General features: G+C 40.9%; 1 protein-coding gene across 6 annotated transcripts in view; it reads left to right on the top strand.

Annotated features, from left to right (window-relative positions):
- Positions 1–25,999, top strand: part of LOC110832537 (uncharacterized) — a 90,497-nt gene that overhangs the window by 37,757 nt on the left and 26,741 nt on the right. For 4 of the 6 annotated variants that reach the window (XM_087343962.1, XM_022069625.2, XM_022069624.2 and 1 more), the window contains exon 3: positions 19,617–19,736. In XM_087343962.1, coding sequence (XP_087200088.1) covers positions 19,617–19,736 — 120 coding nt within the window. Of the gene's footprint in view, positions 1–18,350; positions 19,185–19,616; positions 19,737–23,265; positions 23,369–25,999 lie in introns of those variants that run through there. The other 2 variants (XM_022069628.2, XM_022069627.2) reach the window with 2 other exon arrangements.

The following is a 25,999-nucleotide window of genomic DNA, read 5'->3' as shown; positions in this document are numbered from 1 at the left end:
GCCTCCGTCATCAGGGCGATGAGTATGAAGATTTCTGTCTTCTGGGTTGTAACGCCGTGTAGTCTGGTAGAAGTTTACCGACGTTTCAGAGGTCATACTGCCTCCGTCATCAGGGCGATGAAGATTTCTGTCTTCTGGGTTGTAACGCCGTGTAGTCTGGTATAAGTTTACCGACGTTTCAGAGGTCATACTGCCTCCGTCATCAGGGCGATGAAGATTTCTGTCTTCTGGATTGTAACGCCGTGTAGTCTGGTCGAAGTTTACCGACGTTTCAGAGGTCATACTGCCTCCCGTCATCAGGGCGATGAAGATTTCTGTCTTCTGGGTTGTAACGCCGTGTAGTCTGATAGAAGTTTACCGACGTTTCAGAGGTAATTGCTGCATGCGTTATCAGGGCGACCTCTGAAACGTCGGTAAACTTCTACCAGACTACACGGCGTTACAACCCATAAGACAGAAATCTTCATAAATAAGAATGTTTTTGTAGTTTTAAGAGAAGACGATGATCATTGAGTCGCTACTCGGAGAGATTCTGATGGTTTGCTTTCTGAATATTAAACGTAAGAAAGCAGTCTTTAGTTGATTGCTTTGTATGTGCTGTTACGAGGAGAAAGAAAGCTTGTTTCGGAAATACGTAAAGCAAATGGGAAAGTGTGTGAATTCCTGAGCTGAGGATCCCAGTTTAAAAGAAAACTAACATTGCATATATCAGGAGTTGCGTGTTGTCAACACAGTCAGCCCTCTTGGCGTGTATGTGACGTTGGTACAGCTTCATGTGACACAATGAGAAGCCAAGCTTTTGTATACACTTCGTGGATTTCACTGAACGTCTGTTTCTTTGTAATTGCACACAAAATGAAAAGCAATGCCTGACTTCGTCCGGTTGGAGGAGTTGACCTTTGTAGGTGGGCGGGGAATGTATCGCGCATGGGAAGATTAGAAATGCTTAAAGAATTTTGGAAGGCTCGGAAAGGAAAAGGCATTTTGAAGCACATAGGTTGTAAGTGGGAGGATAATACTAAGATGGTGCTTAGGGAAATGGATTCATTTGGTTACGGTGACCGTTTTTTTTTTTTTGTGAACACGGTAATGAAAGTGAGAAGAACTTGCGACTGTTTGCTTCTTAATAACTTTGCTTTACTTATCGTTAAATTAACTAATACCATATTTCATCGATTTTAAGACGATTTTTTTTCACATTTTAAATTTTCTTAAATCGGGATACGTCTAAGAATCGACATGTGTTTTTCCCTGAGAAGCTATTGCCAAATGAAGGTTGCGTCTTACAATCGACGTCGTTTTAAAATCGAGGTAATCTAAATCGATACTTTGATAATGCATCTGGGGACTACCATCGCCGCCAGTACAGTTAAGAAGTGCGAATTCTTTTGGCAGACCCTGTGATCCAGATTTCACGAATTTCATAACAGCGATATGAGACGTTTTCTCACAGTGGAGCCTGTAATTTCACGCGATGTCTTAGAACGAGGAAAACTCCCACAGACCTAGTGTGTTACATCATCAACTGTGTGAATTAGGTAAAAGCTTACGTCCGCTTTCTTAAATTTAACTTCTGTTTTCTTCCATCTTTCCATAAATAATGTTTCTAATTAAACACGCTACGTAAGCGCGTTCTTTGAACTATGTACGTGAAATGAACGCGTGTAGGGATGGTCATGTACGAGGTGCGATCGGAAAGTTTCAAGACTGCGCGTATAAAAACCCGTACACTTATCTCAGGTATTAAATTCATCCATCACCCTCGAAGTAGTTCCCCTGGGAGTGAACACAACGATCCCAGCGCCGCTGCCAAGCCTGGAAGCATCCCTGGAAATCTTTCTTTGTCAGCCTGTCAAGCACCATCTGCGATTCTGCCTGAATCTCTTCTATCGTCTCAAATCTCCTTCCCTTTAGCTGAATTTTCATCTTTGGGAAGAGGAAGGAGTCACACGGAGCTTAGAAAGGAAGTTGGGGTCGGTTCTTGCAAGATCTTTGAGCTCCTGACAAACGAGAAGTCGATTCTGCTTCTGGTCCTCATACAGGATGCGTCGCATGTGGAGTTCTTCCTTTAGAATCAGCTGACAGGTCCCATAGCCTATCCCTACAATGTCGCACAAGTCGTTGATGGTACGACGTCGATCTTCGTGAATGGCCTGCCGAATCTTCGTAACATTTTCGGGCGTTGTGCTCGAAGATGGTCGTCCAGAACGCTCGTCATCATCGACAGAGGTTCGGCCATTTTTAAAACGTGAATGCCACACAAAAGTTTGTGCACGAGCCATTGCGGACTCCCCAAATGCTTGCTTTAGCATTTCATAGGTTTCCGTAGCCGTTTTGGCGAGTCTTTGGCAAAATTTGATGCACACGCCATTCCGAAATCGCAGGACGGTCGGTGTAATGCACTACCAAAACGCCCGTAACTAAGAAACAAATGCTAATTCGATGATGCCGGCTGGCACACTGATTCACTATGAATGTAGGCCGCACCCCCTAAAGTCAGAAGCTCGTACTACATCCGGTTCGCCCTCTATTGACACAGTCTTGAAACTTTCCGATCGCACCTCGTACTTTATAAATTATTCGTTCTTCCTAGTGTCATTATATGTAATGGAACATGGTAGATTTGAGCCAGGAAATTTCCTGTTAAAGTCTGACTTGATTCTTTCTGAGTCAACTCGCTATCGAGAGTCGCTTATCACGCACATGTGGATATCGATTTATCGATACGTTGTCGAGTGTCTCTTTCAATATACTAGACAAATGTCGCGATTTGATGTCGTATTGACGGGTTGGAGTGCTTGGTTGTCTTCTGGGACTGGCCAGCATTGTTCAGTTGGTCGCTGAAAAATTCTTTGCGGTAGGCCTATAACCTAGTGCACTGTCCGATTTTCACTGCATCTTTTCAGGCCAGTGGATCTGGGTCACATTGCATTGATTATTACGCTTCATGTGATTCGGACATCGCGACCGAGTGGTTGTCATTCGTGCTTCTTATTCGGGGGGGGGGGGGGGGGGGGGGTTCGAATCTCGACCCGGAGATCGGGTAGCCTCAATAGGGTTTTCGTGGTTATCCTCTCCGCCCGATTAGATACCGGTACAGTACATTGAGTTGGGACATCGTCTCGAAATAAATTCCTTTTTAAGTTTATAGTCGCATGAAAGTTCATAAAATGAACGGACTGAGGGGAGACAATGTCTGTTTGTTTCTACGTATCTAACCCTCTGAAGTCGAAGCTCATCTGAAAGACATACGAAGATTTAGTTTTTGTCGCGAAGAAAACACAAAACTTGACCATTACAGAGATCGGTTGGTTAATGCCGTTTAAGGAAATGGTCGCCCGTTACTGGTGAGGATTATACGAAGCCCATAAATACACTTCGTGAGCGGTTAGAACGCTGGCCTTGTAATCCTGGGGTCTCGGGTTCGATTCCCGGCGGTGCCCGAATTTATAACTTGTGTTGGGCAAGGCCGTGGTCTAGGCAACACGGAGTTTTCCTCCGTGGCATCCCAACAATTACTCCATTCACACACAGAAGAAGGCAATGGCAAACCACTTCTGGATCATCTGCCAAGAACGTATATGAACAGGTCCCAGTCCGAGAAAAGGATGGAAGGATCCTGTTCATATGGACCTGTCGTCAGACAGAACACTAAATAATAATAAAAAAAATAAAAATGGTCACCACTGGTCGAAAAAATTGATCACGAAACCACTGAGCCCTTTCCGAGGATTACCACCTTGTCGCCGTGGGAGGGCTCAATATCTTCAGCGATCTTGATGGGGGGCTTTTCCCCCCTTCCTTACTGGCAAGAGGAGACACCGGAAGTTGAGAATAACCCATAACCCGGGCAGAGAAGGAACATAGAGGAAGCAGCTTCTTTAGGGGTGACACGCGACGAAAATCAGAAGTTTTTGGCTCTCCATGTTAGGGGTTTTGCTATGTGTTGGCAACCCCTTCATAGTCCGAAGAAACTATACAGAGGGGCCCCATACGCAGACATTCTAAACGAAGTTTCTTTGATTTCTGATGGATGAAAAGAGAAATTAAGTTGCAAGGGAAGAACGGAAGATATATCAATTAATTGACAAGATTCAACGATATAAGATCCAATTACTTTCACGTGCAGAACGAGTGTAGCAATGCCACTTACCAGAATAGTCCTGGGAATACAGTCTTGGAGAGAAGAAATTCAATTGGTAGACCAAGAAAGAGACGTTGATTTTTTCTCCTTTAAATACCTGAAATAATAATAATAATAATAATTTGTATGAACACTTCCCGAAGACAGTGGAGACAATTGAAGATAGCCAAATAACTATTTTGTGGAACCAACAAGTCAGAACAGATAGAACCATCCCAAATAATAAACCAGACATTATAATCAGAAACAAAAACGGAACTTGCCTCTTAACTGACATAGCAATACCGACTGACAGGAATGTGATTAAGAAGGGAGCGGAGAAGATCTTGAAATACAAGGATCTTCTCATAGAAATACAGAAAATATGAAACGTGCAAGGAAAAGTAATCCCAATAATTATAGGAGCACGTGGAACTGTCTCCAGGTCACTCAGAAAATATTTGGCCAACATTCCGGGCGAACACGACATCAGGGAACTTCAGAAAACTGCCATTTTAGGATCTTCGTACATCATTCTAAAGACGCTGTCGTAAAATATGTAGTCATCTCTAAAAATAGAATTATATAATACATGTAGCACGTATTAAAAACAAAATGTATTTCGGAAATAGCTGCTGCACTATGTACCTTAGGGACAAGGTCTGTCTCGGGTACATAGAAATAAATACCCTGTTAAAATGGTGAATAGATGGGATAATAATCATAATAAATGTTGTATTCTCTTATACGAAAATCTTCTTTTACACAATACAACGTTTTTGCGAGCTGCAGCTGTTTTATGTCTGTATCCATAAGCGCTACTCTTTTACAATATTCTCCTACAGTAAATACGGATACCTAACCATTGATCTTCATTCTGTTCCCGCATACCTTCGACTTGCGATCGTATAGTATACAGGAAAATAATGGATAGTAGTGACATTGATAAGTTACAGACAGATATGAATAGATTATGGGAATGGGCGGTAGAAAATGAAATGAAGATAAATCCAGGTAAAAGTAAAGCAGTCAGCTTCAATAGAGCTAGGGTGAAGGATAAGCTGAGTTACTTTTTTGGGGATCAATTAATTCCAGAGGCAAATAGCTTTAAGTACTTAGGAATACTTATTCGCAGTGATCTGAGCTGGGCAGATCATGTGAATTATACACTAATTAAAGCATGGAAGGCTCTCCATTTCGTAATGCGTATACTAAAAAAGGGAAATAACAATACGAAACGTTTAGCTTATACGTCGCTAGTGAGACCGATACTTGAATATGGAGCTGTGTGTTGGGACCCTTACAGGGAAGGACAGGTAAGAGCACTAAATCGGGTGCAGAAGAGAGCGGCTAAATTTGCTAATTTCACGAACGAATCTGGTTGGGAAACATTGGCACAGCGTAGATTGATAGCCCGAATGTGCGCCCTTTTCAAAGCATACACGGGGGGCCGGGCTTGGAAAATGATAGAGGATAGATTATTAAAGCCATGCTACCTGGGCAGGGACGATCATACTCGGAAAATTAGGACTAGGAAACAAAGAACGGATGTAGGCAAATATTCCTTTGTAAATAGGACCATAAGAAGCTGGAACCAATTACCTCCAGGCGTGCTAGAGTCTTTCCCCTGTAAATTAGGCACCTTTAGAAAGAGGGTCAGAAAAGTAGTTACAAGCTAAGGGTTATTAAGTTGGGAATAAATGGTGATAAGTGAAGTGAAGTGTCTTAGTCTCCAAGTGATGAAGGGCTGTAGTTCTTTGGGATAAAATTTTCATGTACTGAGAGCGGACTTTATATTCCACTCTTAAGTATTGTGATTAATTAGTGGATGTGTGTTTTTTTATTGTGTGTCAGATGTTTTATTTTGAGTGTGGTATGTTGTATTGTTGTGTCTCATTGTATTGTTGTGTGAGTGCATCAGTTCATGACGTTTGTAATACATTACAGTTATTGTCTTATGTCTAGGTGGTATTAAGTTCTTTTTTTTAAGTTAAGTACTTGAGGTTGGATGGTTTTGTAATTTATGAGTTGGTTGATTTTGAGTGGGATGTGTTGTTTTTGTTGTGTCCTTTTTTATTGTTTTGTTCTGTCTCTGTGTTGATGTATCTCATTGTATGTTGTGTCTTATGGTTTTTGTTGTGTCCTTTGTTTATTGTTTTGTTGTGTCTCATTGTGTTGATGTATCCCATTGTTTGTGTGTCATATTGTTTTTGTTGTGTCCTTTTGTTTATTGTTTTGTTCTGTCTCTGTGTTGATGTATCTCATTGTTTATTGTGTCTTATTGTTTTTGTTGTGTCCTTTGTTTATTGTTTTGTTGAGTCTCATTGTGTTGATGTATCCCATTGTTTGGGTGTCATATTGTTTTTGTTGTGTCCTTTTGTTTATTGTTTTGTTCTGTCTTTGTGTTGATGTATCTCATTGTTTATTGTGTCTTATTGTTTTTGTTGTGTCCTTTTGTTTATTGTTTTGTTCTGTCTCATTGTGTTGATGTATCTCATTGTTCTGTTCTGTCTCATTGTTTTGTATGTTATTGTAGGACACTGCCACCGGGTATAAACCCATTTGCAGTCAATAATAAATAATAAATAATCTTACTTATTAGTTTCTTCCGTTTACATCCGATTTTCTGTTACTGAGGTATTTTTTAATATTTCTTGAGTCAGTTATTTCTGTGCGCATTTGTCATCCCCTCCCCCCACCGCTTCTGCTACATGCCTCCCCCACTTAATTCTCCTTTATTTGATCGTCCTAATAATATTTTATAAAGGATAACAAGGACGCTGGCCTTGTAATCCTGGGGTCTCGGGTTCGATTCCCGGCGGTGCCCGAATTTATAACTTGTGTTGGGCAAGGCCGTGGTCTAGGCAACACGGAGTTTTCCTCCGTGGCATCCCAACAATTACTCTATTCACACACAGAAGAAGGCAATGGCAAACCACTTCTGGATCATCTGCCAAGAACGTATATGAACAGGTCCCAGTCCGAGAAAAGGATGGAAGGATCCTGTTCATATGGACCTGTCGTCAGACAGAACACTAAATAATAATAAGATGAAGTGGTCTAGCGGTTAGAACGCTGGCCTTGTAATCCTGGGGTCTCGGGTTCGATTCCCGGCGGTGCCCGAATTTATAACTTGTGTTGGGCAAGGCCGTGGTCTAGGCGTCACGGAGTTTTCCTCCGGGGGCTTCCCCGGTTTCAATTACTCCATTCACACACAGAAGAAGGCAATGGCAAACCACTTCTGGATCATCTGCCAAGAACGTATATGAACAGGTCCCAGTCCGAGAAAAGGATGGAAGGATCCTGTTCATATGGACATGTCGTCAGACAGAACACTAAATAAAAATAAGATGAGGTGGTCTAGCGTTTAGAACGCTGGTCTTGTAATCCTGGGGTCTCGGGTTCGATTCCCGGTGGTGCCCGAATTTATAACTTTTGTGGGGCAAGGCCGTGGTCTAGGCAACACGGAGGTTTCCTCCGGGGGCTTCCCCGGTTTCAATTACTCCATTCACACACAGGAGAAGGCAATGGCAAACCACTTCTGGATCATCTGCCAAGAACGTATATGAACAGGTCCCAGTCCGAGAAAAGGATCGAAGGATCTTGTTCATATGGACCTGTCGTCAGACAGAACACTAAATAAATAAAGGATAACAATTACCCTGTTAGCCCAAAAATATTCTCCTCAAACTTCCTCAATCTGTGTCTTTCTGTAATTTCTTTATGCCAGTCTGATATTGTAATGGGATTCTGGATCCATTTTCATGGTATGTTCATAATAATCATCACCAGAATTTAACCATATTCCGGTTACAAGGATCATAACTGTTCCATCTTTTGTCGAACGATCATCTTTACTAAAGTCTTCTCGGGTTATCAGCCCGTGTTAGATGGTGATTAATTGCCGACGTTTCGAAGACAGAGATGGTCCTCGAAACGTCGGCTATTAATCACCATCTAACACGGCTGATATCCCGAGAAGACTTCATTAATGAAAGCCGCCACGAAAGCTTCACATCACCCTTCGTTTTACGTTGACATTGCAGATTCGAGTTCAGTTTTTTAAGCTCCTTTCAAAATATTCCAGCCGTTTCTTTTTATAGAGTTTTATTGTTGTATTGATCGAGCCACCGCTCAGCAGAATCTCATTTCTACCGTTTCCAATTCTTCTCGTCTGTTCGTTCATAAAGTCTGACGTTGGAATCCATATAAAAGGATGGTTACGACTCGTAACAGTTTTGGTAATATTTTATTTCACATTTTCGAACATTACATGTGTTTTTATAGTTTCACACAACTGCTAAAACACAAATGTAACTGCTGAATTCATATGTTTTTTTTCATGTGGCTTTCAGATATGATATTATACATAGTATATAAATTTATCTATAAGTTGTCTCTTTGTCATATCCTTAATATACTGCAGCCTAAACAATAGAAAAGTCTCGCATATCCAATAAATATTTTTCGTATTAGATTCCTCTCCGTAAGTTACCCTTTTTGTGTTTCATTTCCAGTTTACACGGCTGTTTAAGGTAGACCACATCATCATCGACAGAGGTTCGGCCATTTTTAAAACGTGAATGCCACACAAAAGTTTGTGCACGACCCATTGCGGACTCCCCAAATGCTTGCTTTAGCATTTCATAGGTTTCCGTAGCCGTTTTGGCGAGTCTTTGGCAAAATTTGATGCACACGCCATTCCGAAATCGCAGGAGGGTCGGTGTAATGCACTACCAAAACGCCCGTAACTAAGAAACAAATGCTAATTCGATGATGCCGGCTGGCACACTGATTCACTATGAATGTAGGCCGCATCCCCTAGCGGCAGAAGCTCGTACTACATCCGGTTCGCCCGCTATTGACACAGTCTTGAAACTTTCCGATCGCACCTCGTATGAGGCAGGTTTCATCGGTACATTTACTTTGCGGGAGTTTGTTTAATGAAAAATCGGCACGCGACACTTGATCTATGCAAACGTCATAATTCTAACTTCACATCCGAGTTGGAAATGAAATATTGATGCTAATACGTGTAGCTGGCGGCTGACTGTGTGTAATCGAGCATATGGGCGCTACACAAACATGTATACGCGTATATTTTCGGAATCTAAACGTAATTTTGCTCGCCAGGCTTAGATATGGGCACAGAACAGAATTTTCAGATCATCCCAACTATTACTTTGGACATTTTCTATCGTTTTTGGTTATTTGTTAAAGACCACGACGTTCATGAGAGTGGATCTGTCTCCGTCATCATATTAAGGCAGTGCTTCCCAAAACCTGGGTAAAGTACCCCAAAAAAGGGTAAAAGTTGTTTTTCTTTGGGTAACGACACACCCATTTATGTTTGTCTTGACTGAAATCCCCGATATTGTTAATAGTTTTGCAGAGCAAATGTTATTTGTAGTAAAAAAGAACCTTTTGGAGTCTTTCTGGTTAACAATTCACGATGAATTTCTTGTGGTATGTGGGGAGGCCGTGATGCATTTATTGCATGTGTGAAGTAGGATTTTCCACTCTCGCCTTCATAAAGAGCTCGAAACGAAACTGTTTTCTGAACCCCGAATACGATTTGAGGTCTGCTCTGTCTCCAATTGCTCCCAATTTTATGGAACTGGTAAATAAGATGGAGCAGTGGCGTTGTACTCATTAGCTGATGAAATATTCATGGTGAATAATTACCAAAATTTTTGTGGCTGCTAAAATGTTTAGAGATGTTTAAAATAAAGACTTTTTCATCACACATATTTTTAACCGATCTGTGTTCACTTGTCATGTTTTCTGTGCAGTCAGTGTTTTACCTAAATCGGGTAAAAAGGACTTTCTGATAAGCGGTTTTGGGTAATGAAGGAAAAGGTTTGGGAAGAATTGTATTAAGGGAAGGAGAGACGGGCAGTGATTTTCTTTAAATGATTCAAGAAAATTCCAGAGTGTCTTAAAATAGATTTTGACAGCTTGCTTTCCTGTGTTGTACATTTCGCTGTATATTATCACTCATTTTATTTAACGCTCAGTAATATGTTTAGTTAATACGTCTCCGTTAAATAACATACTTGTTAATTAACTTTATTAAACAATAGTGTGCTCTGCACCGTGCTTTGTGTGGGTACAGATTTACTTGTAGTTGTTCCCGGACATAAACAGATGGCGTTAGCGGACTTGAAAACTAAGACGGCACGGAGTCGCGTACAGACGCACTCCATTTGCCCTGTTGGGCATCTATGACTGTAGTTTAATATTCTGTGAACGAAGTAATTTCAAGAAAACCAATCAGGATATGGCCCCGAAGAGAGAGATTCTGGTAACAGCTCCCGTGCTTATGGTGTATGAGCTCCACTTGAAACTTCCGAGATGTGTCCTGAGGAGGATAGAACCACGCAATGACTCGCATCTACAGGCTTCCAATTTTGTAAAGGAAAGGACCAGTAGTTTATACTGAATTGCATTACTCTCTCTTGTAGGCCTGTGCGGTTGTAAATAAAATGTAGCCATTTGTTTCTTTATGATACGTTTCTTGTATTTTTTCTTGTTTTTATCCGTTTTTCTGTTAGTATTTCTACTTGCCTCTCTGGTAATCAATGTAGGTCGATAAGGAAACGTGGAGAAACGGTCATGCCCCAAGCGGGCTTCAAACCAGCGGTGAGTATGAAGATTTCTGTCTTCTGGGTTGTTGCGCTGCGCCCTGATGACGGAGGCAGTATGACCTCTGAAACGTTGGTAAACATCGACCAGACTACACAGCGCAACAACCCAGAAGACAGCAATCTTCATAATCATCGCCCTGATGACGGCGGCAGTATGACCTCCGAAACGTTGGTGGACATCGACCAGACTACACAGCGCAACAACCCAGAAGACAGAAATCTTCATACTCATCGCCCTGATGATGGAGGCAGTATGACCTCTGAAACGTTGGTAAACATCGACCAGACTACTCAGCGCAACAACCCAGAAGACGGAAATCTTCATAATCATCGCCCTGATGACGGCGGCAGTATGACCTCCGAAACGTTGGTAAACATCGACCAGACTACTCAGCGCAACAACCCAGAAGACAGAAATCTTCATACTCATCGCCCTGATGATGGAGGCAGTATGACCTCTGAAACGTTGGTAAACATCGACCAGACTACTCAGCGCAACAACCCAGAAGACGGAAATCTTCATAATCATCGCCCTGATGACGGCGGCAGTATGACCTCCGAAACGTTGGTAAACATCGACCAGACTACTCAGCGCAACAACCCAGAAGACAGAAATCTTCATACTCATCGCCCTGATGATGGAGGCAGTATGACCTCTGAAACGTTGGTAAACATCGACCAGACTACACAGCGCAACAACCCAGAAGACGGAAATCTTCATAATCATCGCCCTGATGACGGCGGCAGTATGACCTCCGAAACGTTGGTAAACATCGACCAGACTACACAGCGCAACAACCCAGAAGACAGAAATCTTCATACTCATCGCCCTGATGATGGAGGCAGTATGACCTCTGAAACGTTGGTTAACATCGACCAGACTACACAGCGCAACAACCCAGAAGACGGAAATCTTCATAATCATCGCCCTGATGACGGAGGCAGTATGACCTCCGAAACGTTGGTAAACATCGACCAGACTACTCAGCGCAACAACCCAGAAGACAGAAATCTTCATACTCATCGCCCTGATGATGGAGGCAGTATGACCTCTGAAACGTTGGTTAACATCGACCAGACTACACAGCGCAACAACCCAGAAGACGGAAATCTTCATAATCATCGCCCTGATGACGGAGGCAGTATGACCTCCGAAACGTTGGTAAACATCGACCAGACTACTCAGCGCAACAACCCAGAAGACAGAAATCTTCATACTCATCGCCCTGATGATGGAGGCAGTATGACCTCTGAAACGTTGGTTAACATCGACCAGACTACACAGCGCAACAACCCAGAAGACGGAAATCTTCATAATCATCGCCCTGATGACGGAGGCAGTATGACCTCCGAAACGTTGGTAAACATCGACCAGACTACTCAGCGCAACAACCCAGAAGACAGAAATCTTCATACTCATCGCCCTGATGATGGAGGCAGTATGACCTCTGAAACGTTGGTTAACATCGACCAGACTACACAGCGCAACAACCCAGAAGACGGAAATCTTCATAATCATCGCCCTGATGACGGAGGCAGTATGACCTCTGAAACGTTGGTTAACATCGACCAAACTACACAGCGCAACAACCCAGAAGACAGAAATCTTCATACTCATCGCCCTGATGATGGAGGCAGTATGACCTCTGAAACGTTGGTTAACATCGACCAGACTACACAGCGCAACAACCCAGAAGACAGAAATCTTCATAATCATCGCCCTGATGACGGAGGCAGTATGACCTCTGAAACGTTGGTTAACATCGACCAAACTACACAGCGCAACAACCCAGAAGACAGAAATCTTCATACTCATCGCCCTGATGATGGAGGCAGTATGACCTCTGAAACGTTGGTTAACATCGACCAGACTACACAGCGCAACAACCCAGAAGACGGAAATCTTCATAATCATCGCCCTGATGACGGAGGCAGTATGACCTCTGAAACGTTGGTTAACATCGACCAAACTACACAGCGCAACAACCCAGAAGACAGAAATCTTCATACTCATCGCCCTGATGATGGAGGCAGTATGACCTCTGAAACGTTGGTTAACATCGACCAGACTACACAGCGCAACAACCCAGAAGACAGAAATCTTCATACTCATCGCCCTGATGATGGAGGCAGTATGACCTCTGAAACGTTGGTTAACATCGACCAGACTACACAGCGCAACAACCCAGAAGACGGAAATCTTCATAATCATCGCCCTGATGACGGAGGCAGTATGACCTCTGAAACGTTGGTTAACATCGACCAAACTACACAGCGCAACAACCCAGAAGACAGAAATCTTCATACTCATCGCCCTGATGATGGAGGCAGTATGACCTCTGAAACGTTGGTTAACATCGACCAGACTACACAGCGCAACAACCCAGAAGACAGAAATCTTCATACTCATCGCCCTGATGATGGAGGCAGTATGACCTCTGAAACGTTGGTTAACATCGACCAGACTACACAGCGCAACAACCCAGAAGACAGAAATCTTCATACTCATCGCCCTGATGATGGAGGCACTATGACCTCCGAAACGTTGGTTAACATCGACCAGACTACACAGCGCAACAACCCAGAAGACAGAAATCTTCATACTCATCGCCCTGATGATGGAGGCAGTATGACCTCTGAAACGTTGGTTAACATCGACCAGACTACACGGCGCAACAACCCAGAAGACAGAAATCTTCATACTCATCGCCCTGATGATGGAGGCAGTATGACCTCTGAAACGTTGGTTAACATCGACCAGACTACACAGCGCAACAACCCAGAAGACGGAAATCTTCATAATCATCGCCCTGATGACGGAGGCAGTATGACCTCCGAAACGTTGGTAAACATCGACCAGACTACTCAGCGCAACAACCCAGAAGACAGAAATCTTCATACTCATCGCCCTGATGATGGAGGCAGTATGACCTCTGAAACGTTGGTTAACATCGACCAGACTACACAGCGCAACAACCCAGAAGACGGAAATCTTCATAATCATCGCCCTGATGACGGAGGCAGTATGACCTCCGAAACGTTGGTAAACATCGACCAGACTACTCAGCGCAACAACCCAGAAGACAGAAATCTTCATACTCATCGCCCTGATGATGGAGGCAGTATGACCTCTGAAACGTTGGTTAACATCGACCAGACTACACAGCGCAACAACCCAGAAGACGGAAATCTTCATAATCATCGCCCTGATGACGGAGGCAGTATGACCTCCGAAACGTTGGTAAACATCGACCAGACTACTCAGCGCAACAACCCAGAAGACAGAAATCTTCATACTCATCGCCCTGATGATGGAGGCAGTATGACCTCTGAAACGTTGGTTAACATCGACCAAACTACACAGCGCAACAACCCAGAAGACAGAAATCTTCATACTCATCGCCCTGATGATGGAGGCAGTATGACCTCTGAAACGTTGGTTAACATCGACCAGACTACACAGCGCAACAACCCAGAAGACAGAAATCTTCATACTCATCGCCCTGATGATGGAGGCAGTATGACCTCTGAAACGTTGGTTAACATCGACCAGACTACACAGCGCAACAACCCAGAAGACAGAAATCTTCATACTCATCGCCCTGATGATGGAGGCACTATGACCTCCGAAACGTTGGTTAACATCGACCAGACTACACAGCGCAACAACCCAGAAGACAGAAATCTTCATACTCATCGCCCTGATGATGGAGGCAGTATGACCTCTGAAACGTTGGTTAACATCGACCAGACTACACAGCGCAACAACCCAGAAGACAGAAATCTTCATACTCATCGCCCTGATGATGGAGGCACTATGACCTCCGAAACGTTGGTTAACATCGACCAGACTACACAGCGCAACAACCCAGAAGACAGAAATCTTCATACTCATCGCCCTGATGATGGAGGCAGTATGACCTCTGAAACGTTGGTTAACATCGACCAAACTACACAGCGCAACAACCCAGAAGACAGAAATCTTCATACTCATCGCCCTGATGATGGAGGCAGTATGACCTCTGAAACGTTGGTTAACATCGACCAGACTACACAGCGCAACAACCCAGAAGACAGAAATCTTCATACTCATCGCCCTGATGATGGAGGCAGTATGACCTCTGAAACGTTGGTTAACATCGACCAGACTACACAGCGCAACAACCCAGAAGACAGAAATCTTCATACTCATCGCCCTGATGATGGAGGCACTATGACCTCCGAAACGTTGGTTAACATCGACCAGACTACACAGCGCAACAACCCAGAAGACAGAAATCTTCATACTCATCGCCCTGATGATGGAGGCAGTATGACCTCTGAAACGTTGGTTAACATCGACCAGACTACACGGCGCAACAACCCAGAAGACAGAAATCTTCATAATCATCGCCCTGATGATGGAGGCAGTATGACCTCTGAAACGTTGGTTAACATCGACCAGACTACACAGCGCAACAACCCAGAAGACAGAAATCTTCATACTCATCGCCCTGATGATGGAGGCAGTATGACCTCTGAAACGTTGGTTAACATCGACCAGACTACACGGCGCAACAACCCAGAAGACAGAAATCTTCATAATCATCGCCCTGATGATGGAGGCAGTATGACCTCTGAAACGTTGGTTAACATCGACCAGACTACACAGCGCAACAACCCAGAAGACAGAAATCTTCATACTCATCGCCCTGATGATGGAGGCAGTATGACCTCTGAAACGTTGGTTAACATCGACCAGACTACACAGCGCAACAACCCAGAAGACAGAAATCTTCATACTCATCGCCCTGATGATGGAGGCACTATGACCTCCGAAACGTTGGTTAACATCGACCAGACTACACAGCGCAACAACCCAGAAGACAGAAATCTTCATACTCATCGCCCTGATGATGGAGGCAGTATGACCTCTGAAACGTTGGTAAACATCGACCAGACTACACAGCGCAACAACCCAGAAGACAGAAATCTTCGTACTCACCGCTGTGAAAACCTCAAATCTTACAGCGATCTGTTGTTTCAGAGAGTGTGCATTGCGCACTCTAAACGAGTGGCCTGTTTTAAAGTTTTCTACTATGTTTCTTGTTTTAAAATTGGGCTCTACTTCTGGCGCGGAAAAACACCACTCCCAAAATTGTAAGTTATGGTCTAGTTTAAATTAGTTTTCAAGTTTTAACGAGATTTCTTCAACTTGTTGGCAGTTGAATAGACATCAGCGTCATTAAGTGGTTAAACGAGTTATTAACTTACCACTTCCGGTACTAGAACCAGAAGGTTCAACAACATTCACAGAAACGCTGGCCGCCGAAAGTAATCTCCAGACTTAATCATCCGCGTGGTTTATTATGTAATAAGAATGGCTGGGCACAGGACTTCACGATTGAATACCTGTGCATCGTTAAACAGTTCTGTCTTGTACTGAAATCACTGTGTTTGGTGGGTTATTGGCTATTTTCATTGCGATTCAGGAGAAGTGTTTATGTAGTTGATGACAGCGCTCGGAGACGCCATCGGCAAATTCCCGAACCACTGTACGTCGTTAGTTCCCCCCGCAGACGAGTGAGGTTCCCTGAGGAAGATCTCCGAAAAGTATTTTCCATATTTTAATATGGCCGATGGTCATTGCTGTTTAGGTAAATAATCGCTGTTATCGAAATAACATTCTATGGCAAAATTCAGAGTTAGTGAATGTTAACGCAGATGAACGTTATCCCTTGGTCTTTCTGAGTAATAATGTTACGTAATGTTATACAATAGCCACGGTGGTCTAGCGGTTAGAACGCTGGCCTTGTAATCCTGGGGGTCTCGGGTTCGATTCCCGGCGGTGCCCGAATTTATAACTTGTGTTGGGCAAGGCCGTGGTATAGGCAACACGGAGGTTTCCTCCGTGGCATCCCAACAATTACTCCATTCACACACAGAAGAAGGCAATGGCAAACCACTTCTGGATCATCTGCCAAGAACGTATATGAACAGGTCCCAGTCCGAGAAAAGGATGGAAGGATCCTGTTCATATGGACCTGTCGTCAGACAGAACACTAAATAATAATAAGATGAGGTGGTCTAGCGGTTAGAACGCTGGCCTTGTAATCCTGGGGTCTCGGGTTCGATTTCCGGCGGTGCCCGAATTTATAACTTGTGTTGGGCAAGGCCGTGGTCTAGGCAACACGGAGTTTTCCTCCGGGGGCTTCCCCGGTTTCAATTACTCCATTCACACACAGAAGAAGGCAATGGCAAACCACTTCTGGATCATCTGCCAAGAACGTATATGAACAGGTCCCAGTCCGAGAAACGGATGGAAGGATCCTGTTCATATGGACCTGTCGTCAGACAGAACACTAAATAAATAAATAAATAATGTTATACAACTGAGTTGAATGAATGTATTACGGTGACCGAGTCGGAAGGTATGAGAATATTCGTCATAATAGGCCCACATGCCAGTGTGAATCATTGGTAATGAAATCAGTGGCCCGGATATTACGCCGTGTTTGTAGACAGGTTGTGCGGTTGTTTCGCACGTGTAGCTAAACGAACTTCGCTACAAGACAGAGAGATGCCCTACTTTTGGTGCCACTGAATAACAGCGACATTAACTTAATTGGAGAACACGTTGCTTAGACCGACGTGCAACGATCTCAGGAATGGCAGATAGGAGAATTTCATTCGCTTTTGCGGTTAATCATTCGCGTATTTGCTGTTTTAGACGTGTCCTACCCTGAACTGTACCTCAAGTTTATGAGCTCTGCCCGCCGTGCCTGAACGTACATGGGCCTGAGACTACTGCGAAGTGATCCCCAGGATTTAGCGAGCTCGAGATATCCGGGGAAAAACCCTGAAGAAAAATCTGTCTGCCTGTCTCTCTCTTTCTGTGGCGCATTGTGGTACTTTACAAAAGAGTACAAAAACATTTAAAATATTTGCATTCTGTTGTGTACTTCGCGAATAAATGTGTCTTGGTTTATCTAGACAAATGTCTTCTAAAATACATCTGTTTATTTATAATTTTTTGCGATGAGAATTACGATTTTTTGTTTTATTATAATGGTGTATAGCAAAAAACGAAACCAATTCCATTGAGCGTAGTCCATCTTGAGAAGCTAACAATATGCCGTCTAGTAAAAAAGATTAATATACTTTTATGGTACACTTAAGTTTATTACCATGTTTACAACAGCCCGTCACCGGATCCTGTCCTGAGTCAGCTCGGATGAATCCAGTCCACATAAACATACCTATTTTCTAAGATAACATTTTAATATTATTCTCCAATCAGCCCGTAGATCTCCCAAATTATCTTCTCTCTTCTGGTTTTCCGATTAAAATTTTGTATGTATCTCCTCCCCTCCCCCCCCCCCCCCCCATGCATGCTACTTTCACTGTTGGCAAACGACTACTCGTCCGAACAAGAAAAAGCTTTTGAACGCGTATTTTTATGGATAAATTTGTCAGCCGACTTTCTTGTACACGTAAATGCGTGTTAATATTAACCAGATGTTTAAAGGTTTTACGTTTTTATCTGGATATATTTCTGTGTACTTGAAATCTGGTCGCTTCGACAGTCCGTTTTGTCTGTGCTGACCAAGCATCTTTGCTGTCGCACTAAGAAGTTGCAAAATGGCAGTCAATATCGAGCAGAGTGATGGGGCAAGCAGAGATTGTAAACTCAAAGTGTACTTTTTAAGTTGGCGGGAAGGAGCAGAGAAACGCTCTGTAAAAATGTCAGTGGATAGAGAGTGGACTTGTCCTCGTATTGCGATGCTGATTCCAGGCGAACAGCGTGAAAATGTGTACTCCCATGAGTATAAAGCTTCAACTGGCGTTCTTTGCAGTTTTAAACTCGTCATTTTTGTTTGATAGTGCATTATAATCAACGAACTAGTCACTACGATGCGTAAGAGTACAATGCTGACAGTGGACTTTTACTTCACGATATAGAAGAATGTGTTTTTGCTATCGTTCAGAATTTGTTATCTTGGCTCTTTCAATAAGTCTTAAAGATTAAAATATACACGACTATAATTTTGCCTATTTTTATGGGTTTTCAATCCAAAGGGAAGAAAACAGATGAGGGTTTTTGAGAACAGGATGCTGAAGAATATTTGGACGGACACTGGAATGAACAAATGACTGGAGAAAATTACATTGTGAAGATCTTTGTAATTTTTATTCACAAAATAATACGAGTATTAAGATGATATAATTAAGGAGAAGAAGTTGGGTGATGGGAGAGCTGAGGAATGCATACAAAATTTTGATCAGCAAATTTGATGTGAAGAGATCACTTGGATGATGTAGGCTCAGTTGGGGGGAGAGTGTTGGAGTGCTCGAGGGTGTGGAATGGATTCATCTGACTCAGGATAGGGCCCAGTGGCATATCTTGTGAACTGAACAGTTTCTCACTGATACAGGTACTGGAAAGTAGTGACAGGATTAACAAAACATTCATACGTTCTGATATCACATAACGTTTTCATCACACAAAATAACACATGTATGCAGGCTGCACAAAACACATGGGTGGCCCAGGACTTTGGTATCCGTGGTGTAGACTGCTCAATTCTTTTTTGGTAATTTTGTTGATCAAATCTGCAGACAGAGAGACAGGTAGACATGGCCTTCCCATTATTAATTTATCATTTATTTAAAGAGCGTGTGAAAATGACAGTTTGATGAAAATCATCTTTCAAAATACCCAGTAAAAACGATTTGTTTTGGTAGGGTGATGTTTTACGGAAAACATTACTTCACGTCTGTTATGTTCAGAACATATTACTCACAAATTACATTGAAATGAGTCTTCATTTGATTCATATCTTTAATCGAGATTACTTTGCTTTCAGTCATCTAACCCAGACATCTTCTTGGCTGCCACCAGTCGAGACCTGGGTCGATGCAAGTGGTGGTTTTCCCTATGGCTGGGAAGAGGCAATAGACAGCGATGGCAAACCGTATTTTATCAAGTAAGTTTATGAACATCTATTTACGAGGATAATGTACATTGGACATCACAGTTTCTTATCTCACATTCACTGTCTATTGGTGCTAAGATCAAAATAGGCTTAGGTTATGATGCATGTATACTAATTATGTAGTAATTATGTAGGACTCTGTGGCCTCTTATATCTTCCACTTTGTTTTTATACACATTTGCACCTTTAAACACCTTCACGATAATATATTGTTGCTCATTATGTTTGTGGAATTTATAGTAGGGCTGCAGGACTTTGTTTGATGTCTGCCATTAATGATGAAATCAAAACCAGGGCACAAAGGCATTATTTTCTCAGATTAATGTCATAAACTATACCTAAAATATTTTAATTTTATTATTGTGTTTTTAAATATTGTGTTTTACAGGCAGTTTGAAATGTGAGAATTTTCCAGACCTGAAAATATTTTATATATAAATATAAATTTGCTTCATTGTGGTGAAGGAATGATAGGAAAGTTTAAATGATGCATGCTGAGGTGAATTGTTTGTTTTGTGTGCAGTAAGCGTGATAGATGCACACTGTGTTGTAATGCGTAGAGTGTCGAAACTGAAGAACGGTGCATTTCTCTCATTGTTTTCGAAATGTCGTAAGTTCTGTGTGTATAAATAAAGTTTTGAGTGTGTTAGTAAGTCATGCTGTTTGTTATATGTGTAATGAAATGTATTATGGTAATGCCGTTACTCAGAAGTTATTGGAGATATCAGCAGATTATGTGGAAGGAATGAAAAGTTTATTTTCGGTACATACGTATAGTTCTACTTGCCTTCTGCTTGATTAGGTTAAAATTTTCAGAAAAATTCTAGCTGGGAATTCCATCTTTGAATCTTTATTAGATGGTGGGCTCATGCGTGATTATGACTATTTATTTGGATATGGAACAGAGTGAAGAGGAAGAAATATTCAATTTATGACTAAATTATATAAGAGTTCATCAACTGTTTTTGCATTTCGGATCTGAGAGCTGTCTTAAAAAAATCTGATATTGTCTGCTGTTTGTGATGGTTAACCACAGTGATATGAGAGAAAATACATTTGTCTGCTTTCAATCCCAGTCCTTCAGCTGTACAATTGCTCAATTGGTCCTGTATCTGTAGGAAGTGCCTTTGGTATTGAAATATCAAAATTCCCTTCAGCCTTCATCACATATCAGATGATTGCACTTCTCAAATACTTGATTAACGAGGATTTTTTGAAAAGAGGAAAAGTCTGAGATGGCCATCTTTACTGAATACGAAGGATAATCAGCAGTAGTAATGTGCCATGATGGGCCAAGAATCCCAGCACAGATTTTTTGTATATGTACATTTCCATTTTGTATATAAATGTAGAAAATCCAAGTGAAATTATTGAATTTGAATGATGTAGTCTTCTAAAATAGGAAGGCCAAAGCCCGCCCCGGGCTGTAGCACCGAGGAAGGAGAAGAAGAGTTTCCTAAAATGGGAGAAGAGTCTTAACACTGTGCTACTTCTTTCAGTCCTAGGAGTTTGTAGTTTGGTGCTTGAAGCAGATAATCCTTAACAACATTTGTTGCAAATTCTCTGAATTTTTGTAGGTAAATGTTGAACCCAGACATAAATCAGAAAGCAAATTACAAGTAGCAGAAATGCATTTTCTGAGTTGGTCAAAGGATGTGCAAGACAAGAACATTTCAGAAATGAAGACATTAGAAGTAAATTGGAAATAGAGCCAGTAACACAGAAAATGATAAAATACAGAGAAAAATCGAAATCACACATAGAACAAATGCTAGAGGAAAGAATACCAAAAACACCCTGGAATACCGACCTAAGGGATACCAATCTATAGGGCACCCCAGGAAATGATGAAGGAAAAATGAGAGACCGGAACAGGCTGTGTCCTAATCCATGAAAGAAGAAGAAGAATGTGGAAGAATGGAGTTTCAAGCTTCTATTTTCTGCAATACAATCCAGTAGACTAGTGGTAGAAAGAATCATCAGTTTATTCACTGGATAAAGCAGTGCAATTGGCATCATGCTTGGCAAACACACGACTGTTATCCAATGCTGTTTTGAGGTGGACAGCACTGATCACTGGTTGGAGGGGCTTTAAAATCTAGTTTAAGGTAGTACCTTACAATTAAATACAACTGCTACCTCCGAAGGTCGTACTTAACGGTACAGTTACATTCATAAGCTTAGCAGCATCTAACGAACTAAGTCTGCTAATAGAACCAGAAAGTTCAACACTGCCCTACTGTTTGACACCGCTGAATCAGTTCACCTTAAGATCCATCTTAATATTACTTTTTGATACTCTTGTTTGTCTTAGGCAAGTGGCCACCTTCAAAGAGGTTCTTCTCCCACTGTCAAACTTTTGTATACATGTCTTGTTTTCTTCATTCAAGCTGTTTGTCCGTACCCCTGTAACTACATTAACAGTGTTGTGTGAGATGTATGAATCACAAAGTTTCTTATTAAGCAGTATCTTCCATTCCTTTCATGTGGTCTGAAACTTCTATCTGTATGAGATTTGAGCTTTTCACAGTGTTACAAATTTGGTTTCCTGGGTATGGAGCTGTGTAATCTTGTAGGTGATAACCAAATCTCGGTATTTTTCTGGTTTATGAAATGTAAGACAGTCAATAAAAATATGGGCTTTTAATTTAAAAAGAATTGTTACATAAATGTAATGATTGTAATTAAATTGATATTTAGATTTCAGCCACTTTATGTATAAATATATTCCCCCTGGTGTATAAGGAAACTCACTCTGGATAGAGATTGATTCTATACACCATTTTACTTCCAATTTTCTTTGTATAAAACACTCTCATATAAACCTAACAGAAAAGAATAATGCATGAAAATGCAGACTCCTGGTGTATGTGATACAGAGTATAGTGTGTTGCTGTCCCCAAACTAGAACAAGGTGTACATAATGTATTTGGTTAACAGTGCTTGTCCTTTTTTCCAGCCACATGGTTTCATTCTCACTATGGATTGTGATTGTACATGTGTACTTATTCTACCCACCCAATAAGAGTTATCTGGTAATAGAATTTTGAGGTTAAGTTTGACTGCAAGCATGGTACATTTAGTTCATTATAATTGTATTATAATAGTAATTGCAAATTCGTAAATTCTTTGTATAAAGAATATCTGGAAATATTTGATTATATAATATTTTAATTCATATTTCCTTGAGATAACTATTCATTTCACTGTTATGGACAGAACAGTTCTACAATGCATAAAAGTACACATTGATTCTTAGACACAGTTTGAATATTTGAAGGTAAAACTGTGTGCATGTTTGTGTGTGCTCATATACAGATTAAATATATAGTTTTATTGATGGTTGAATAATAACAAACACACAGTCAAGTGATATTTTTCTTCTCTAACAGTGGAATAATTAATATACAATTTTTTGACTTGAAATGTGCCATGTTGAAAGTTAAGGAAATTTGCTTGAAGCCAGTCCAATCCATAGCAGGGAAACCTGTGTGGTGTGATTGTGTTGGTGTCACTGTAGGTATTGGGCGCACGCACATGGTGATGTCTAGAGTAGACGGTGTCAAGCGACAGCCTTGCGCCAATCAGAATGCCTTTCGACACTTCTTTCTTCACAAACCAAGGTAGTACACTTGTCACCAGGATGGACTCTCAGTTTCCAGTTGTATTAATGTAAAGGAAATTAGTAGTGTTCACAGTTATGTTGTTCTCTGACCAACTAAAGTGATGAATTATAGGGCTGTCATCATTCATGATCAATTATTTTCTTTAGTTACTTAATCAGTTCAGAAATGTTACCTTGTGCCATTCATATTTTAAAAATTTTCAGTGTTCTTTGTACACATTCTTCGATCATTTATTATGGCTCTTAACTTTAACTTCAAGTAATTATATAACTGATATAACATGTGTGTTATGTATTACTAGTTAATTTTTCATGTTTTTCATAATGAAGTTAAACATAATCATGAAAATCATTTGGATTTGTTGCTTGGTTTTTATTTGTCCATTCTTCATGTTTTCATAAAATGGTCTAAAGTACAATGAATTAACCGAATCCAGATTCAAAATTCAAATTCTCTGCTTATAATTTACTCTCTAATAATTGTGTCTGATTTTTCCATGATAAAGTATCTTAAATAAATTAACCAATTCTTTAATCACAAGTAATTTTCTGTAGTATGATAATCAGGACAACATCCATAATGACATTAAATATTTTAATGCAGAATGCAAACTTTGTCTTCAAACATTAACTAAATTTTTTAAGAATGCAAAATGCACATTTTCTGTTGTCAGTTTGTTACAGTTCACTAAACTTGTCATGGGACCAGTAATCTTATCCATTGGCATTTTTTTTGACCAACTGGTATGTTTCTTGGACAAACCTTTTTAAGTTTTTGATTTAAAATTACATTTATATTGTCAGTGTAGTTATTTTTCATGTTGTGAGTAAGAGATGACCCTGAGGATGATCCAGTGTGGTTGAAACATGTTGGGTCTATAATAATGATATATAATTGTTGTAATTGGACAGTTATTGCATATATAATTAAAGTATATTAGAGCAGTATGCATTTCAGTGTGAAAATGTATTTCTGTTAACCAGAGTTGATTGATTAGTGGTAAGTGGTTAATTCATTGACGATGTTTTACCACTTCATATCCATTGTAAAAGATTGGTGGTACAGAAGGACAAAATTTAAGACAGAATGTTCTTAAAATAAATGGATCTAGTTTTCAGTTGCATTTAATTAAACTTTAAACCATTATGTATAACTGTCATGTCAGAGACTTACATTTGTAGTGAAATGCTGGAAACAGAGGGACCATAGAAATTTAACATATTAATGCTGATGCTATGTTTTGTTATTGTTTTCTTTGTTTTTGTACAAATAAAGCAGGGTGCAGTGCCAAAATATGAATGTAACTTAATCTACTAGCTTTGTATTTTATTTATCAGTGCATTTTAATTTATATTCATAAATATGATGCAAGTATATGTTACGAACTCCATCATAGAAATGACTGGCAAAAGACAGTGTTTGAATCCTAGTATGGGTATTTGGATTTTTGTTTCCAATACTGTGTCCATAATAGCTTTAGAGGCCAACTACTCTATTATCCAATTGGTGTAGGGCCATGAAGCATGAAGCTGCCCACTTACTTTAATTCAATTCCAAGGTTTAGAAAACATGGAGCTTTACTTGTGTGCCCCTACTATGCCTCCACCGCCACGGTGGTCTAGCGGTCAGAACACTAGCCTTGTAAGCCTGGGGTCCCGGGTTCAATTCCCGGTGGTGCTCAAATTTATAACTTGTGTTGGGCAAGGCCGTGGTCTAGGCATCACGGAGTTTTCCTCCGGGGGCTTACCCGATTTCTCCGTGGCATCCCATTCACACACTGAAGAAGGCAATGGCAAACCACTTCTGGATCATCTGCCATGAACGTATATGAACAGGTCCCAGTCCGAGAAAAGGATGGAAGGATCCTGTTCATATGGACCTGTCGTCAGACAGAACACTACAAATAAAGAAAATAAACTATGCCTCCATGGCATGGTGCTTAGGCACAGGGGCTTATTAAGTAAGAAGTTTTTATTTGATAATGTGTACTTCTGTATAATTATTGTCTGTTTTTAGTTAAGGTACACATATTTTTAGTTCATTTGTAACAGACTTTTGTCAGAACTTTCTTTTGAGGTAATGTTCCATATCTTGTGTACTGCTCATGAACCTCTGTTCTTGAAAGGAGGTTATATATTCATTTCCCAATTTGAGAGACATTTCTTCATATCTGCTAGTGCAGAAGAGTTAAGTGCATTGTAATGGCGTCCTTAATTGTCTGTGTTGGTTCAGATTACATCCTGGTTTGTATGTATTTTTTTTTTTTTGCTCAGCTGAGTTTGAATTACTTTCTAAAGGAATGTGATGTATTGGCATGTTGCATGTTTTCCTTCGTTTGAGGTATATGTCTGTATATTACTTCTTATCTTTCTGTTGTCTGTATAGTTTTGATTCTGTTGAATATTTATTATGCTGTGTGATGAGAACAGATTACTGTATTTATGTGAATATAATCTGTATTACATTTTGCTAATTTGGAACATGACTGCTGATTAAATGACACATGAATGTGAAGTGTGTGAATTAATTTATCATGTGTTCTTTGCATAAAGTGTATAAAATGAAAGCCTAATGCTTTGATCATATAATTTTTCTGTCTATGTGTATAGTCCTTCACCAAAACTAGGA

This window comes from Zootermopsis nevadensis, unplaced genomic scaffold (genome assembly GCF_977971745.1).
Source record: "Zootermopsis nevadensis isolate Lab colony 2312 unplaced genomic scaffold, Znev_1.0 Znev_ptg000007l, whole genome shotgun sequence".
NCBI classification, from domain to species: domain Eukaryota; kingdom Metazoa; phylum Arthropoda; class Insecta; order Blattodea; family Termopsidae; genus Zootermopsis; species Zootermopsis nevadensis.
Note: the sequence above shows the minus strand (reverse complement) of the source record. Positions and strands in the feature narration are given on the sequence as shown.